Source organism: Pelmatolapia mariae, linkage group LG5 (genome assembly GCF_036321145.2).
Source record: "Pelmatolapia mariae isolate MD_Pm_ZW linkage group LG5, Pm_UMD_F_2, whole genome shotgun sequence".
Taxonomy (NCBI): Eukaryota; Metazoa; Chordata; class Actinopteri; order Cichliformes; family Cichlidae; genus Pelmatolapia; species Pelmatolapia mariae.
Window position 1 is genome coordinate 8,246,251 of NC_086231.1, and position 18,810 is coordinate 8,265,060.

The 18,810-nt window shown below is 37.0% G+C and overlaps 2 protein-coding genes across 2 annotated transcripts; one reads left to right on the forward strand and one right to left on the reverse strand.

Moving 5' to 3' along the window:
- The first annotated feature begins 464 nt into the window (after window positions 1-464).
- On the forward strand, window positions 465-12,044 carry pkp1b (plakophilin 1b). Its single transcript, XM_063472854.1, has 13 exons — window positions 465-732; window positions 2,639-2,730; window positions 3,594-4,009; window positions 4,120-4,267; window positions 4,818-5,025; window positions 5,441-5,609; window positions 7,771-7,888; window positions 8,409-8,585; window positions 9,948-10,118; window positions 10,258-10,411; window positions 10,629-10,815; window positions 11,011-11,095; window positions 11,462-12,044. Exons 1-13 carry the CDS (start codon window positions 540-542, stop codon window positions 11,534-11,536), a joined length of 2,193 nt encoding a protein of 730 aa, XP_063328924.1. The 5' UTR covers window positions 465-539; the 3' UTR covers window positions 11,537-12,044.
- Window positions 12,045-12,961: 917 nt separating this feature from the next.
- LOC134626952 (troponin T, cardiac muscle isoforms-like) lies at window positions 12,962-18,340 on the reverse strand. Its single transcript, XM_063472855.1, has 10 exons — window positions 18,304-18,340; window positions 18,156-18,177; window positions 17,997-18,060; window positions 17,779-17,895; window positions 17,614-17,691; window positions 17,334-17,435; window positions 17,140-17,249; window positions 16,908-16,998; window positions 15,583-15,623; window positions 12,962-13,237 (listed from the first exon to the last, which is right to left on the reverse strand). The coding sequence occupies exons 4-10, from the start codon at window positions 17,875-17,877 to the stop codon at window positions 13,198-13,200; spliced, it is 561 nt and encodes a 186-aa protein (XP_063328925.1). The 5' UTR covers window positions 17,878-17,895; window positions 17,997-18,060; window positions 18,156-18,177; window positions 18,304-18,340; the 3' UTR covers window positions 12,962-13,197.
- Between the last annotated feature and the right edge of the window lie 470 nt (window positions 18,341-18,810).

Genomic DNA, 18,810 nt, shown 5'->3' on the forward strand with positions numbered 1-18,810 from the left:
CAGTTATTCAATCAGTTTTTACTCCTGTGATTGTTTTTAAGCAGATATCTATTGGGTGAGTGCCTATTGACCTTTTCAGTTCAAACAGTGTGTGTGTGTGTATACGTGTATACAAGTTCATGTTGCTGAAATGTGTGCTTTAAATCTAGTATTATCTCTCGTTGTTATAGGTTTTGGTTAAACAAAGACAAAACCTGGCAGTCATTTCTAGGTGAATAATTACAGCATAACTGCAACTACAATGAAGTTACATAAAGTAGAAATATTCGATGACAAATAGACTGCTTCACTGTTATTATTTCCCAGTACTTTAAACGTGCCTATGTTATGTTCTTTGCTAGACTGTTTCTTATACGTATATGTTAAAACAACAGAAAAAAGTAAAAGTGTCACGCTACGGCAGTCCTGTTGTCCTATTGTGTCCGTATGGGCGCGGTTTATTGCGCAGGGCAGGGCAAGGTGCGCTTTCTTCAGACTGCACGTTCGGCGGCTGTCGAATTTCACTTATCTCCCGCGGAGCCGTCGGGACATTTAGAAAAATGTCGAAAGGAAACCCGTTAAAATCTGTCATTTCCATCGGGAATGTGGACGACACGTCACTTGCGATGCCGTCGGTTAACCAGAACCGAAGCGCACAGCAACGTGTCCTGGAGCAAGTTCAAAGTATGAAGCGGACAAAGTCGAAGTCCAGCACCAGCAGCAGGAGTGGATCTACTTCTTTGTCTCCAACAAGTAAGATCAGCCACTACACCCAGAGCACAGATACAGCTTTGGACGCTTAGGAGTATCAAGGAGATCTTGGAGATTGTGAGCCTGAAAGTGAAAGAAAGCAGTTAAAAACGTTGACCCTGTCGGCTTCTTCAGGACTCAAAGGCTAACTCTTATTATTAATTACAGCGTATAGAAAGTCATTCAAGAAACGGGTTTCGCCGTTTAAGGTCTATACAGAACACAAAACCATCTCTCCTTAGTCCCTCAAGACGAAATTCATAACTTTTTATGTTCGAATATGAAGCCAACATAAACCAAAACTTCATATTAATATGATAATCATTTGTTGATGTTTTTGTTGATAATATTCTCTTTTTAATTACAGAGAAACTGTGGCTCAAGCTGAATAATACAATGCATCAAAGCAAAATGAAAAAATGATTTTTTGTTATGGTTATCTGCCAAAAAATCAGTCTTAGAATGCCTTGCTATTGGTTCTCCAAGTCTCTGGATTCTAATATTTTTCTGAAAGATTACCTGATGCATAGTATTTGATTGTGCTGGAGAGTACTCAACATCAGCTCAACGTCAGCTTTGAATTAAGATAGCATTTGATTTGTTGCATTTTCATGCTTATTCATCTGATCTTTGAGCCCTTGTGTTCCATGGGTGCATCGTCAGGTCAGGAGAGGAGACCCCTTGCATCAGGATAGAAATTTTTTTAATAACTGATAAATTGCTTAAAGGCTTCAGTATTCTTGTTTTCATCCTGTTTTTCCCCCAGTAGTACTGAGAAGGCATTTAAACATAATTTAGGCTTTTTTGTTAAAAAAAATGTACTAGATGTGCAACTGAATGTACAGCATAAACTGCAAAGAAATATTAATGTCACCTCTGAACTGTGTACTTTTGAATCATATCTACTACTACTACAAAAAAAAGAAACAACACAAGCAAATCACATACCTGTGTTTAAAATATAAGAAACATTTTGAAATAAGAAAGATAGGTGTAAATTATTTAATTAAGTTATTATAGATGTTGTTTTTGACATAGCTCAGCTTTGCTATACCACAGGAAGTATGACAAATGTTCCTTTACTATAAAAAGTGTGTGGAGGAAATAATATTTATTTACAATATAACATTTAACAAAGATTGGATTTTTATAAGAGACGCTACATAACCTAAATAAAATTCACAAACTGAGGATTCAGAGTATTAGTGCAATAGAAATGACAATAAAAGCCTGTATAGCCTTAAAGACAAACGTAAGACTGTTATGAACTGCAAATACTGCAAAACTGACCTTACAGAGCTACAATAGGATGCACTTTAGAAATAATTTGAGTAATGTCAGAAAGCAAGTCCAGCACAACACAGTCTGCAGAGTGTGCACATAAAGGTCAGTAAACAAATGACCTTTGTTTACTGACAAAGGTCATTAGTTAGCAGCCTAACTAACAAACAGAGTGCAATCAGTTATGTGGGTGTTATGAGGAAAGGCGTAATAGAGCTAAAACAGAGAGCGCGGTGAAGCTTTCTTTCAGGAAGAAACCAAAAGTTAGTGGATGTCACATGTGTAGTGTTACTTTCTCACAGAATTTAATATATGGATTCATAAAATGAGAGTTCCAGTGTGACCATTACATGTTTAAAGACAAGAACCCTTACAGACGCTGATATATTTATGCTCCACTTAAGGCCTCTGCTTTCTACTAGGCTGAAGTGTTGTCTAACTTTTATTTCATTTCCTTCTTTTTTCTATCAGCACGATAAATTTATGCATAAACGCTACATCAGATATGCCGACAGGAAACAATGAGTTTAACTTTTTTTGCTAAAGGCAAATGCCGTAAATTAGTGATCATAAATCAGGTGATTATTGTACTGTTTTACAGCTGAAGAATGTCTACATTTCTCCTCAGGCCCTTCGTATGACTCTGTGTTTGAAGAAATTCCGAAATCACCGCAGAGCACAAATGGAATTATGCTTCTTAAGAATGGCTACTCTAGAAGTGTAAGATTATGAATATCTTTTTTTTTCACTATTTGTAAACACAAATATTTTGTGGCATTTAGGAATGCTTCCTGACATTTTCGGAATTGTGGCAAAAAACTACCAAAAGACATTATTTATATTAGAGCCTTATTTTAGACAGTATTAAATTTAAAAAATACCACTTACATTATAGCATCTTCTTTTATTAGTATTATTATTATTGTTCTTGTTGTTTAATTAGTGACACTATTATCAAAAATTAATTTATATTTTAAAAAAATAAAGGAATTCTTAAATCAACCATCAGATAGTGGGTGAATGAAATATTCCACTGACACACATTGTGGGACTTGTTGAGAATAAAATTCTGTAACAATGGTCAATCATTAACCCTTTGAGGGTTGGATTCAAAATCACACATCAAGTTTAATCTTGTTTCCTTATTTTTTTACGTGTATTTTTGGAATCATTCCAGAGTCAGAATATTTTTAGAGATGAGTCTTGTGGGGTAATTTTTGCTCAACACCCAAACCTTCTAAAATCTTACCTGCATTGCTATTTTTGGGAAGTACTGATTTATCATTATTTTATTATTTTATTTCTTTTATGTATATGTATAGATGTAGCTATCTATCTTTGTAAATATAAGGTTTAAATATAAAACGTAAAGACACAAAAATTGTTTTCAGATCCTTCCAGAGGCTCCTCCCACAAAAATCTATTTAACAGCCTGCCAGGCATTACACCACAGGGTTGCAAACCAAAATGCTCTTTCACAGTTTGATTTGCTCCAAGCGAGTCTCAGTGCTGGTAAAATAAGTCTTTGTGACACAGTAATATATTTGATTGCAAACACATGTATCTTTTTTGTGGCTCTGCAGCTCAGCTATGAGAAAAACAGTACCCAGCAAAAAGCCAACATCTCCCAGGGATCCAGTGCGAACAGATACACAGTATCTTCTGCCTATCAATATAAGAGTCACTATGCCCCTGTTGGGCCTATGGGAGTCGGTCAGAGCAACAGCAGCCGCAGCGAGCCCAATCTGGTATTACATCAGCGCACTGTACCATCACGTTCGGGCCCATCAAAGAGAATCCAAACCATGAAGATTGGTGCCGCCAGGTCACAAAGAGCCACCAGCCAGTTTATAACGAGGACCACGGTACCCCCACCGCAGTATGCTGCAAACGGTCAGACTAAAGCAAACAATCAGTTCATATGCAGTCGAATAGACACAGTTAAAGCCCCAAAGCCGACCGTTACCGAGCCTGCATTCAAAAGCAAAATGGATTCTGGGTGAGGCGGAAAATACAGTTGATCATTTCCTGAATTTCACATTTAAAGTTTATGTTATGATTAAACAAGATTGCTAATAAAAAAACAAATATCTAAATATTTTTTCATAGCTCCAATGGAAATGCCAAAATTGATAAAGCTGATATTACTATGAAGGAGGCTGTGGACTATCTAGCCAGCGATGAGGAGACGTATCAGCACTGTGGAGCTTCCTACATCCAGCACAACACTTTCATTGACGACAAAGCTAAAGAGGAGGTAGCTTACCTCATTTTTAATATGTTCATATGTTTTTATCTTATCTTGCTGTGGTGCTGGAATACATATCATTTCCTCCTAAGTGTAACCTGGATCAGTATTGCTTTTATGAGACATGGCAAATGACAAAGGTGAAGGAAATACATTGAATATGAATCACTTGTGTTGCAGTAAAAAGTACCTTGAGCTGACTTTTGTGATGTGGTGCTATACAAATAATCTTTTATTTGATATGCTAAAAAATTGCAACTGGCATATTACCCAAACCAGCTAAACTTAAAATCCTTCAGATTTCAATCACAGTTTATTCAGTGACGCTTTATTGGATTTGTAGTGGCAGTGAATGCAGTTTCCAATTACAGCAAATGCTGAGTAGCTGCTAAGTTATACCATTATTAAAAATGTACTTTATGCTCTTTAATAATGCAGTCATTTAATGTTAAGCTTCACATGGATTCAATACTAAATGATCACTTGAAATAAATCCTTTTCTTTCTAACAAAAAAATGATTCCAAGCTGCACTTATCCTGAAGTCATGTGTTCCCACAGGTCTTAAAGCTTAATGGCATTCCTCCGTTGGTGAATCTGCTGCGCAGCCCCAGTTTGCAAGTCACCTCTACAGTCTCAGCTGCTCTTCGTAACTTGTCCTTCAAAAACGAGAAAAACAAAGAGGAGATACAGCGCTGCGGTGGCATCACGCAGGCTGCTGCTCTGCTCAAAAATGCAAACTCTTTAGAGCTACAGAAACAGCTGACAGGTACATATTATCATACTGAAATATGCACCTCTATACAAACGGACACACGCCTAACCAAACAAGTCTGACAGGGAGCCACTGGTGTGTAGTATTACATAACAGTGTTTACATACTCATCAAGTTCTGGCACATTATATAAGTTTACTGTTTTTCAGAGGAAACTACCCAAACTGATTTTATTTAGGTGAAGTTAAACAAAGATTCTGTAAATGTGTTGAAGAAGGAACAGTTAACACTATGATTGCATCTGAATAACACATAAAATAGTAAAACAGTTGAGAAAACAGCCAAATACATATATAAACCTAAACCTATAAAATCAGCATGAATTCTTTTATATTTTTGCGACAGGCAGTGATTGACTATTTGATTGACATTTTGATGTTTTGACGGTCATGTTTCCTTATCTTTCCAGGTCTTCTGTGGAATCTGTCTTCTGTAGACCATCTGAAGCCAGAGCTGTTGAAGAGTGCACTGCCCGTTTTAATGGAGCGTGTAATTCTTCCTTACACAACAGGTCCCAACCAGCTCAATGGGAACAGTAAAGATCCTGACATCTTTTTTCACACCACAGGATGTCTTAGGTAAGAAGAATCATGTTCTAGCAGAGCATCACCAATGAATTCATTGCTTTTGCTTTACTGTTTGGTGTCTCTGAGCAGTGAATAGATATCAAACAACCAGTAAAGTTTGCATTATGTAACAATCTTTTATAATTGTTCTCCTTAATTACTGATTTATTTTACTGGGTTATAATGATATGAGATAGAGAAGGTTGGTGATAAACCAAAGGCAGCATAAAACTGTTTAAGATTTGGCTTCCTTCACATGTGAGAGGTCTTAAATAATCATTATGGAGGTGAGATTTACAGATTATACACTGACCAGGCACCTTTTTAAGTACACCTATTCCACTACTTAACATAAATATCCTATCGGCCAGTTACATGCAGCGACTAAGTGCATTCAGGTTTGTAGACACAATTAACAGGATCTGCTGAAGCTCAAACTGAGCATCAGAATTGGAGAGGAAAGATGACTTCAAGTATGGCATGGTTGTTGGCAGATGGGCTGGTCTGAATATTTCATAATCTGTTGATCTACTGGAATTTTCTCACACAACCATCTCTAGGATTTACAGAGAATGGTCCAAGAAAGGGAAAATATCCAGTGAGCCTTCTTGATGGCTCAGAACAGAGTCGAATGCCCTGGCTTCTTTCAGCTGGTGAAGCAACAGAAACTCAAAAAACCACTTGATACAACCATGGCCTGAAGAACATCACCTCTGAAACCGCAGGACATCGAATGTTAAAGCACGTGGGCTATAACAGCAGAAGTCCACACCAGGTTCCACTCCTGTCGGATAAGAAACTGAGGCTACTGTGTGGACAAACTCACTGAAATTGGATAAAAGAACATTGGAAAAAAATGTTTTCTGGTCTGTCTTGATCCCTACTGCAACACTTAAATGGTAGTGTCAGAATTTGCTGTAAACAACATAAAAACGTGGATCCAGCCTGCCTTGCATGAACAGTTCAGGCTGCTGAGGGTGTAGTGGTGTGTGGGATATCATCTTGGGATGCCTTTGGCCCCTTAGTAACAACTGAACATTATTTAAACACTACATCCTTCTTGAGTATTGTTGTTCACCATGTCCATGCTTTTATGACCACAGTCTACTCATTTTCTGATGGCTGCTGTAAACAGAGTAACACACAATGTCACAAAGCTCAAATGAACTCTTGCTAGTTTCTTGAAAATGGCAATTACTCAACTGGCCTTGACATCAGATCTCAATGCAATAGAGCACCTTTGGGTGGATTACCAGATTTGCATTATGGATGTGCAGCCAGCAAACTTACAGCACCTTTGTTATGTTTTGATGACAATATGGACCAAAATGTCTGAGACATGTTTGCTCTACCTTGTTGAACTTATACCAAGAAGAATTTAGGCGGTTTTGAAGGTCCAATCCACCATAACAAGGAGTAGCTAATAAAGAGGCCAGTGAGTGTATGTCCTAAGTGCAATATATTGCAAATCACTAAAACTTGTTCTAAAGCTTTAAGTCATACACTGTCAATCAGGCGCATGGTAGAGCTACAGAAACACATTAAGAGATTTAACTCGTATTATAATGAAGTTATAATGGATGCACACAAGGTAGTTTATTAACTCAAAAATCTGTTTGAGTCAATTTGAACATGTGTTTAAAAAATGTGTATGAGGTTTTTTTAAGGTAAGCTAGCTTCTTTATCAGGGTTGCTCAATGACTCATTGGGGTTGCTGCTTTTGAAGGATTGTCTTCAGAGGTCTGTTGTAGTTGTTGGTAATACATTGTAATCTAATAACGTAGAGTATGATAGGTTATCAGCTAAAAACATGACTTCAATCTAAAGCACCTGCCTGACTTCCTGTATTATTCTACATTGCAGCTGTTTGTTTTCTGTTTTAATAATGACTGTACAGGATTAACATTGTTTACGTTTAAGGTAAGGTTCGATTGTTCTTAGATGTGATTTCTTTTGAGGGAATTCTTGAGACCTTTTCTGTGAGGCCTTGTGTAACTGCTTTAGTCTGACAGATAAACACAGTGGAGTACATACAATGACTGAGTAAAGTATTTATATACTTTGCTTGTACTTTCACATTTTTACCAATATTAAAAAGTAGATGGGTTTGCCAACAATATTTCTTACTCTGGGGTGTCTAATTAGCATGTATCTTGTGTTTTAATTTCAACAGAAACCTCAGCAGTTCTAAGCAAAGCTACAGACAGACAATGAGAAAATGTCGGAGTCTGATCGACTGTTTGGTCGCTTATGTCAAAGAGTGTGTGCAAACAGGAAAAGAAGATGATGAGGTAAACTGTGTGAAAAGCATTGTATATTTAAGTTTTGCATAATATACTATAGCGAAAGCAGGATAACTGCTGTGTTCAGCTTGTACATATGTTTTTTAGAACCTAAAAAGTTCTCAAAAAGTGCTTATTAAAAAAATTGTTTCTTATTCTTTCTAATCACATTTAATTCTGCATAATTACCTGCTCTAACTGACTTTCACATTTAGTGCCACAAAGTTTTGTTATGTAATCAAATGATCTTAAAGAACTATCTGTCATTTTACAGTAATTTTCCATAATAACTCATGATGTAATTATTATAATTATTGAAAATCTGTCTCCATTATTCTATGTTTATTATTGTAGGGTTATAATATAAAGCGTCTTGACGCAACTGTTTTCATTTGGTGCTATATCAATAAAAATTCATTTGAATTCATCTTTTTCATTAGTTTACATTGCACATGTTTCATGTCAGTGAACTCAATGAACTCTTATGTCTGACTGTTATCATCTCTATGTTTTCCCCTGTTGAAATCAGGCAGTTGAAAACTGTGTGTGCATCCTGCACAATCTGACATTCCAGCTGGAGGCCGAGGCTCCTGAGCTGTTCATCAGGATCAATGCTTTGGGTAAAAACATATACAGCAGCAACAGCCAGGACAATATCAGTCCCATCGGTTGTTTCAGCACTCGGAGCAAATCACTAGAACGTGAGGTGAGAAAGACAAATGCACATATTAGAATGGATAAAGTCCTAAGCAGTACTTTTGAACTATCAGAAGTAGTTTAAAAAGTACCTACAAGTACCCTGTCAGTCTAGACAGAACCTGTTGTCCCTGCCTTTCCCCTCTGCTGGAAGGGTGACAAATGATTTATTACTTGCGCCAACATTATAGAAGTCATTATTAATTCCAGTGTTTGAAATTCTTACGGTGACAGTGGGAAACTTTCCGATCTGGCTCCTAAATGTCTGTGATAGTTGTAACCTTATACTTCAGTCTGTTGCTCATTTGATAAAACTTTTAGAGCTGATTCAAAACAAAACTGACATGTTCTTGTAAAAAAAAAACCAAAATAAAGTAAGAGACAGAATCTTCTTCAAACATTATTTTGGGTGTCAGTTTTTAAAGTCACATCACCTGAAAAGCATATTAGCACTTAAAGAACATAAATTTTTCATCCTCAATAGAACTAAAAGCAAAGGTTTATTTATTCAAATAATTAATCAATAAGAGAAATACACTTAGCATACCGATCAAGTAAATTTAATTTGACCAGATTCTATTAAATGTATTGTTTTACATTTTACTCATGCAACAAAATTACATGGAAAGTTGAAAAATTACTTAAAATCAATGTTTTTTTCAGTGTATCTGAAACTGATGCTTAGAAAATGGTTTATAGCTCCATCTCACCATCTCAATAGTTATTAAAAAAAATGTTTACTCAAAAAGCAAAAAACCACAGTTCTTAGACATGCACGGGAATGACTAATCCAATAGTCACAACAGAGATTGAGAAATCTTTTAATAGTCTTCAAATCTCGTAAAGGCGTGTCCCCTTGGTACATCTCTGACTTTCTCTTTCACGGTTGGCTTATAACCCAAACAGACCTCTAAAATAAATCTTTTAACAATAAACAAAATTGTATTAAACTTTTTGTAGAGTTGCTATGATTTTAGGGCGTGGAGGGATGAATTGTTGTGTGGTGCACTGACCCTGTGATGAAATGACTTTTTTTTTTGCATTTTTACTCATGATTTTTCCTTTAACTTAAAGTACATTGACATCATCTGTGATAAAATGTGGTGTAAAAAAAAAAATCCAAATAGGCACATTAATAAGGAGAGCACGCAGGATGGGTTTCAACCGTATTGCATTCAATACCATCACTTTTTTCTGAATTGCCCAGATTTACTTCATGTTCCTGCAAAAATTGTTATGCACACTGTGAGTCTCCACTACTTAAAAACAATCACCTGCATTTAGAGATTAAAAAATGCTTTTTCAACTCATTTATGGAGGACAATTTAGTAGGCCAGAGATAGATAAAGATCTTGCTCTCTTTCTTGTCCAGTATCATTTTGACTTCCCAGTTATTGAAGAGTCACAACCTGCTGGGGCAAGCTGGCTGTTTCATTCCAAAACCCTGGAGAGTTACCTGTTTTTGCTTGGCTCTAGCCAGCGAGAAGAAACACGGGAAGCCTGTTGTGGAATATTGCAGAGTCTCACTGCACAGGAAGGCCTCGTAAGGAGAAATATGTTACAAATAGCTATCTAACACTGATAAAATTTTCACTTGTCTTTTAAACTTAATTTTGGTTGCATCTACAGCTGTCATGTCATTTGCTGAGTTCAGAGGCTGATATGGGCTCTTGTATTCACAGGTCTCCAGGGCAATTGGTCAGACCATTGTACAGAAACTGAATGGGCTTCAGGTTATCAGTCCCCTCTTGAATTCAAAAAAAGTCAACCTGCAGAGGAGCACAGTGGGTTTAATAGCCAACTTGACAAAGAACCCTGTCCTGCACAGTGCCATCAGTAAGAATTGGTTTTAATTCAAAATCTTTGTATTTGCCTTTATTGTGTACTTTATTTTAAATCTAAACAAAAGGCATTTTACTCTTAATTTTACTAGACTTAAAACAATAGAATAGTCTTTACCGTGAAATTTATCATCCTGAAAAATTCTTTGCAGCTTTACAAATATTAGTTTGTGTTAAACAGTCAGTGGATTTTGTTTATCTTATCATTAAAGGTCGTAAAGGGCTTCCAGAGCTGCTGGTTATCCTCAGCAATGGCACCACGGGAGGTAATGAATCTGATGATACTCTTGCCATGGCCTGCCAGGCTGCCACCTGCCTGTTTATGAGGGATCCCGAGATGAACAAGAACTTATTAAACAACAAGCTGATAAGCTCCCTGAACGATCTCAGCAAAAACATGTAAGATTCTTTGTTTAACTGCAGAGAAGTTGATGGTTCGTATATGACTTAAATAAATAAACAAACAGGTTTATTCAAGCTGTGAGGAATATCTATGATTTGTTTGGAATTTGTTTTTGTAAAATGTACATGCCAAGTACATGTGAATTTCATGCTTTCAATCCAGTTTAAACACTTCCTTCCCCTCTCTCATAGATACTTCCCTAAATCCAGCAAAGCATCAGCCCTGTTTCTCTGCAAACTTTGGTCAGACAAAGATTTACAAAGCTTCCTGAAACGGGTGAGTGCCAAGATGTGTCATGTTTGGGTGTGTCCTCCGATTATCTTACCTTAGACTCCACACCTCCCTCAGGTATTTGTGAGAATCACATGTAGAAAGATTGAAGGACTAAACAGTGTTCTCAGGAAATGCCAGCTTAAAAACGAATGAGACATGAGTGATGTAACTGAGGAATCCCGCAGCTCAGGTTTGATAAATCACTTGAGGGACTTTGTTTGCACATGTTCGTTGTCAAGATAAATCATTTTTTACCTTTGCCATTAAAGCAAATGAGGTTAATGTTTGAGTTGAATGCACCACTTACTGTTAGACGAGTGTATTGACCGATGCAGAACACTCATTTATATTTAACTATTTATCCTGCAGCAAGGGATGAGCAAGTCCTTATTTGTGAATGACATCACCATGGCGGTACAGCGGTCACTTCAAGTTGTTGATTAACAGCTTATCAGACCTCTGAAAGTTGTTCAGTGAAGTAACTCGCCTGCAATGTGTCTACACACCCACAGGACATAAAATCACAGAAGCAGAGTTGCAACATTTCCCATTTCATCCATAAACTCTACATAGTGCATCCATGAACAAATCACTACATTATCTTTTATATGCTGTAAAATTCTGTTTCCTTGTTGGAATATGGGTGAAAGTCTAGTACAATAAGAGCGAAAATGCAGAAAGTGCACAATTTTATTTGCTTTTCTCATTTTTAATGCTGTCATGTCATGTTTTTATATACAGTTTGTGTCCAAGCCTTCACTTTGGAACCATGAGCTTGCATAAATATATAGTGACACAATGCCTCGGCTTTCATCTTGCACTAAAATGTGTGTCATAGCATGTAATGCACATGTAAAAATTTTGACAATGCATAACATGACCAAATAAAAAAATAAATGATATTCTGTTAGCATGGCTGCTGTAGGACATTTGATGTGTATCTCTATTTGTAAATACAACTTTTGCTGTTGGGATGTCCATCTATTTCATATGTATGATTGCCATTTTGAAATTAGCTGTATTGAACACAGTACTGGTAATAAAGCTGAAATAAATATATTCTTTTGGCTGCAAAGGTAATCCAAGAATCCAAGAATTTTGAGTAATTCTGAGTCCTTTTTCACGGTCACTGGTTCAGCATGAAGAAGTTTCCAATCTCATTCATGTCTTGTCACACCCCTTGGCTGCAGTTTGAAATGCTTCAGGGCAGATTAGCAACTCATCTCTCGCTTTCTGTTTACTCCACCCCTATGATTTATTTTATTAATCCAGCCACTGCAGCTGTTGTTGCACTCACTCTATTATATAACTGTTGACCAGATTTGAACTTTGGTCGTCCACATTTCAGACCACATAATCCACTGAACAGCCATGAGGGGATTTTGGGTCCGTGGGTATTATTTAGATTTAGACTTCTGGCACAGCTGACCTTTTTTTAAATAATAACTTCATTGTACACTGGAGATTTATGTGTCTGAATGTGTTCATTAATAAAAAGCTTGTATTACTGTGAGAATGCATCAACCTTATGTGGATGTCATATGTCAAAAGCCACAAATAAAACAGGATAGCAAAGTAAAAGTAAACTAACTGGAATCTGTCACATAAAACTATTAAGTCCAGTTTGGCAAAAACTACAATCTGGCTTCATTAAAGCAGGTGTGGCTTTTATAACTATCATAGAGTTGGTATTCATCTGTAAGTTCCCACGAGTGCTGGAGCCACAGATACAAATGCTACGTCCATTTTGTTAGATACAAGTTTATTTAAATTCCTTGCAATCACAAAATCCTACACACCAGAATAGGTTCAGTTGCTCTGATTTCTTTCAGTCAGTTTTCTAAACTTTTGGATTCAGTTTAAAAAAAAAATCGTTATGTGTTACACATGGTCAGATGAACACAAGTTAAACCACATCATCTGATCCGTCTGCTATCAGTAACTTAACATGCACTTTATTCCACTAACAACATCTAAAAGAGCGTACTATTTTTTTATTGTTCTTGCATTTTCAAGTATTAAGAAAATATTATTATCCAGCTTCTTATTCTCAGTCGTTTACAGATGGCTGATGTTGCTGGTTTTTCTCCAGCTGATGTCGGACGTTACTTCCTCAGGCCACGCTTGCTCCTGCCACCCTTTGAACTGAGAATAAAATGAAAGTCAGCAGAGAATCATCATATCAGCTAGCACACGGACTAGCTTTTTGGTGGTCATCTGTAGTGCTTGTTGAACCTTGTATTCACTCCCACTGGTCGTATATCTGTGAAAACCTGTATGCAAGGCTGAGTGGCTGCATTCCTTGTGAGCTGACCCTTCAAATCATCTTTAGAAATGTATTTCATTCTACTGATGCAAATAAGTCACTGCGGCTGCATTTGAAATTTAAATTATTTTAGGTAAATTTTTTGTTTTAGGGCTTACCTGTGTCTTTTCTAACATTTGAACTTCGTGTCACTGACTTTTTACATCACATTTCTTTGTCTTGCTAAAATCTTGGGTTGCTTTTTCTGAAGTAACTCGAGTCAATATCCATTTGCACTGTTAAGCAGTAATTGCATTAAGATCAGTTTTGCAGCATTTCACTGAATCTGAATAGAGAGTGTAGCCCTGTGCACTTCAGGATTCATTCTTCTACCTTTATCAGCAGTTAAAACATCAATTGCAGCTAGTGACCTAGTTCCAGTAACAGGCATACACACTTGTGCCATAACTTTGCCTCCACCGTGTTTAATAGACGATGTGATATACTTCAGAACAGAGCTGCTTCTACTTACTTTTCCTCTCCATCATACTGGTAGAAGTTACTACTGGTTTTATCTGTCTAAATATTTTTTCAGAACTGTGCAGACTCTTTTAGATGTTTTCCGGCCAAGCTAGGAACTCATACCTATTGTGTGGCTGCTGTTCCTGCTCTTGATTGTAATCAGTGGTTTGCACCTTAAATCCTTTTTATGCCCATTTATCACTGTCTCTTGAAAGTATATCTTGACAATTATACTACAACCTCCTAGAGAGTTTTCTTGACTGGGGCTGATGTTGAAAAATATTTTTTCTCTTAACCATGGAAATAATTCTGTCATCATGCTCTTTAGTTGTCTTCTGTGGTCATTGAGACTTTTTAGTGTTGGTGAGCTGGCCAGTGCATTCCTTCTTTTTAAGAACCAGATTGTTAATGAGGCCATTCCGAAGGGTTTTGCTATCTCTTTGATGCTGTCTCTCAGATTAATAATGGCCTCACTCACTTGCATGAACATGTCTTTGGAACTAATTTTAAATAAAAAAGTGAATAGATGCCAAATGCAAATTTTACATTTGGAATAAACTTTTTTATATGTTTAAGATGTCAAGGAATAACAAGGGAAGAGGCCTTATCTAGCCATGAAATCATTTATCAGAAAATTGCTCAATTACCTTTGAGCCTTTAGACATGGGTGACTGTAGAAAAAGTAATTTTTGCAATGCAGTGCAATATTTTGTTAAACCTCAATGTACATAGATAAAATTCCAAAATTACTAAAAAAAAAAAAGAAAAATGGTCAAAATACTTACAGACACATGTCAAATGTTTGTGCCTGTGGCTTCTACAAACTTGATGCCACACTGGGTGCATTTCAGTAGCTTACAAGAGTTATGTTTTCATTATCATTTGAATTATTTTCAGAATATGGTGAGTTTAAATACTTTAGTGACAGGTTTTTGTGTGCGTAAAGTGTGCGTATTTTTGTGCATATGATCTGAATATAGAATTACCATGACTCTACTCACTCGGGTTGGAGAACACACTACAAAAGCAGCCCTCAGATACTGGAGTGACTCAAAGCTTTTTAATAGCTGTATAATGGGATGTGCTAACCAATAACTGCCTACTATGTTTATCTGTTGTTGCTACACAAGTCCGTGTCCTCTGTACCTTTATAACCTATGAAGGTTTTTATAAATTCAGATTTATTTCAGTCTGTTAATGTTTTTCTCTTATTGACTCAGGTGTGTTCCTGGTTTGCATATTCTGAATGAAAACCAGTATTAGAACGTTTTAGTTTTTATTCAGCCCTTCACTATATTTATTGTAAAGCCTACATGGCGTCAGCTGGAAAAATATGCATGGTCTTAGTTTGGGTGTGTATATGTTCTTCAGACATGCCAGCATACACTTTCCCCAGTCCTGTTTGACTGGATGTATTCAGGAAATTTTAGCCCTACTATAGGGGTTGCCAAGACAAACAGTTACTTCTACTACTGTTTCAAAAGAATGGAGACCATTGTTGTTAGAAAGCAGGGGGGAAGCTGAAATGAGAGGAGGTGGAAACCTTTTATTGATAAGTTTCATTACTACTTTCTCCTCTTACTTTGCTGTAGTTCTACATTTCTACCCAGCTTTGCAGTCTTTAGTCCATGCTATGTGTTAGAAAGCACCAAATAAAATCCTAATTTGTGTACGTTACCTTTGCTACTCAATGTCAACAGAAACCACAACAGAATAGACTTACATTTTCTGATGATCACTGACACGATTTCTCAGCACCGTGACCTGAGAAAACAGTAGTTTAACTGTTCATTGATATCTATACTGTGAAAAACCAACATGTAAAGCATTTGCTTTACTATATAAAAATCATCACATCTTCATAAAAACCGTGCAACTAGAAAAACATGAAAGAAAATCAAACTACAATTTTTTTTCAAGAGTAACTGTGGAGGTTAAATTTAAACCAGTCAGACATAACATTATGACCACCTAGCTAATGTTTTGCGGATCCCCCTTTTGCTGGCAAAACAGCCCTGAACCATGGAGGCATGGTATCTACTAGACCCTTGAAGGTGTGCTATGGTATCTGACACCAAGATGTTAAAAACAGATCCTTTAAACCCTGTAAGCTGCAAGGCGGGGCCTCCATGGATTGTACTTGTTTATCCAGCAGGACCCAAGGATTCCAAGCAGGTATCACTGGTGTCTTGCTGCCAGGTGTAAAAGGAAACATGATCCATCCGACCCGGCCACATTCTTCCATTGCTCCGTGGTCCAGTTCTGATCCTCATGTGCCCATTTTTAGCACTTTCAGTGGTGCAAAGGCACCAGTAGGGGCAATAAGAATTACCATTAACTTTGTTGGCATTTTGAGTTACAGTAGCACATCTGTTGGACCTCAACACAAGGGTCAGCCTTCTCTCCCTATGTGCATCAGTGAGCCTTGGCCATCCATGCTACTGGTTCACCACTGTTCCTTGTTTGGACCACTTGCTCTGACCCAGTCATCTCCATCTATTCACTTACGCTTATCAGCGTCATGGGGCGAGGGCTAAAGCCTGTCCCAGCTACTAGAGGGCAGATATACCCCGGGAATCTCTTGCAGGGCTAACACAGAATGATAGACAAGCATTAAAACATCTGGACTTCTTTAAGTTTATTGAAGACGTTTCACCTCTCATCTAAGAAGCTTCTTCAGTTCTAAGAGCAATTGGTGGAGAATCTCAGATTTTTAAGTCTTATTGGGAGTGTCCCAAAGAGGGTTGTGGACCCCCCTATTGTTCCTCTGCCTAATCCACGAGCCAAGGTGTGAAAACAGGTGTGGGTCACAATCACCGAAACCTTGGCTAGATGAGTACTATATTATCCCTTCTATTTTGGATCTTTGGCTGAGTTCCACTCATAATATCTAAGAAAACGGTTGTGACTCATTGCAATGGGTGTTCCCAGGCACCGCACTTTCATGTTTTGTTTTCATCTTGGCCTGTATCCTAGAATCTGTCCACTCAGAGGAAATCTTTCTTAGGTACAAGTGGCTGCAACAGCAAGAATCTGTTGACATTTTACCTCATACTTCTGCTTTGTGCATTTTTGCTGAAGTTCAAATTTCTCGGCCTCTAGCTGGCGCAACCAGTCCCAAAGATCCTTAGCCTTTTCTCTGTAGAGAAAATGTTATGACAGTTTACTGTATAGTGATCAGATGATGAATAGAGATGATTTTTATGTACATGACAGATATTTTGAATAAATCAAGAGAAAGTAAAGTGTTTCAGTAATTTATGCTACAGTGTCCTTTTACCTGAGTTTGTCCTCTTTCAAATGATCAATATTTAATTCTTTGCGTCGATCATTCAGGATCTTTCTCTTCTTTTCTCTTTCTGTTGGTTTTTTTGTCCCACTCTGTGTTTGCTGGAAAGAAAACAAGCACAAGCGGAAATGCACTTTAATATGGACTTTATAGTTAGATGCTTTAATGGTAAACTAGATTGTTACCCTGTATCCAGTGAAAGTCAGGTTGGACAGAATCATCTTCTTCCTTGCATCGTCATCTGCTCTCTTCTTGGCTTCTTCTTCTTCTTTTCTGGCTTTCTCTTCCTGTTGAAATGATGTAGAGTACCTTTGATTGTTCACACTATTTTGACTGCTGGAAGTGTCTGAATTTGCACAAATTGAATACAATTCATAGGTACAACTGTGGTTTCTTAGACAACTTAAACATGTAGGAAATATCTGTTATGTTCTGAAAATGTTACTCTATAGTAACTACACTTACTGCTAGTTTGTTCTGCCGTTCTCTTTCTCTCTCTGCTCTGATCTTCATCTGCTCTGCTCTCTCAGACCTGCGTTTCTCCTGATATTGAAAAGGAAGGACATTTTTAGTTGAAACGTAACACAATCAAATGGTTGTTGAAACTATAAAAAGAAAAAAATAACATACAATACGCTGTGTGAGGCCAATAAGCTCTTCTTCCTCCTTCTTACGCTTCTCAAAGTGAGCTTCAATCAAAGTCTGGAGCTCAGTCAGGTCTTTTTCCATTCGTTTCCTTTGAATGTCCTGAAAACATCAAGCTCATATTTTATTTAAACAACAAAGGACTAAAGTTTACGAGTGTTTGGATTATTTGTTCATTTTAGTTGGCCCTAAAATTAACTTACGTCAAAGTCCACTTTTTCTCCATCTGGGATCTTGGGAGCTGCCAAGCCAGGCACAAAATTTGGCCTAAGGAAAACAAGAATAAAAATGTACCTAAGTATGTATTTTATTGGAAATTGTATTGTGTTTGACTTATACAAATATTTTAAAACTTTTCTTACCTTTGCTTGGGCTTTGCGTCATCTGTGTATCCACAATAAAAAAAAAATCAAAGCATTTAGTAAATTAAATTAAAGCATTGAGAAATATTAGAACACTTATCCTTTGACACACAGTAGTTCCTGTGTTTTGTAAATAACCCTTCCATACCTCCTTCATTTTCCTCTGTGGCATCTTCTGAAAGATGAGATGCAATGTCAATACCGATTAAAGGGACAAAAAGCTCACAGCTTAAAGCTTAAAGCTATGGAAGTAGAAATCCTAATAATGAGACGCAACCTACACAAAATCTTCACGCAACAAAACCATTAGTCACTGTCACTTTAGTTGCTAAGTGGCTGTCAGTGATGATGGCGTTGGAATGACCCTAAGGCTTGTAAAGCACTTAGTATATGAGTCCGTTAAGAGGAACATCTCCAAAAGAGATGATAGATATAAAGGGCCATGCAGTCATACAAGCTTTTCTTGTCCAGTTTAGAACAGGCTGCTTCAGATTATCTTGAAAGACAACTTCATGTCTCTACTAGAGTCTCTGTCCATACAAAGAATGTTTATCTATCAATGCAACATTTTGAGTTAACACTTAAAATTTATAACTTTACTTACAAACTACTTACTCTTATAACTAAAATATAGACCTAAAGAAAATAAACGTAT

Coding starts and splice junctions, on each gene's coding strand:
- pkp1b (XM_063472854.1), top strand. CDS start 540: ATGTCGAAAGGAAACCCGTTAAAATCTGTCATTTCCATCGGGAATGTG. Junction 2,731..3,593: donor AGAATGGCTACTCTAGAAGT/GTAAGATTATGA, acceptor GTGGCTCTGCAG/CTCAGCTATGAGAAAAACAG. Junction 11,096..11,461: donor TACAAAGCTTCCTGAAACGG/GTGAGTGCCAAG, acceptor TTTATCCTGCAG/CAAGGGATGAGCAAGTCCTT.
- LOC134626952 (XM_063472855.1), bottom strand. CDS start 17,877: ATGGAAAAAGACCTGACTGAGCTCCAGACTTTGATTGAAGCTCACTTT. Junction 17,436..17,613: donor AACGGCAGAACAAACTAGCA/GTAAGTGTAGTT, acceptor TCATTTCAACAG/GAAGAGAAAGCCAGAAAAGA. Junction 16,999..17,139: donor TTGAAAGAGGACAAACTCAG/GTAAAAGGACAC, acceptor TTTTCTCTACAG/AGAAAAGGCTAAGGATCTTT.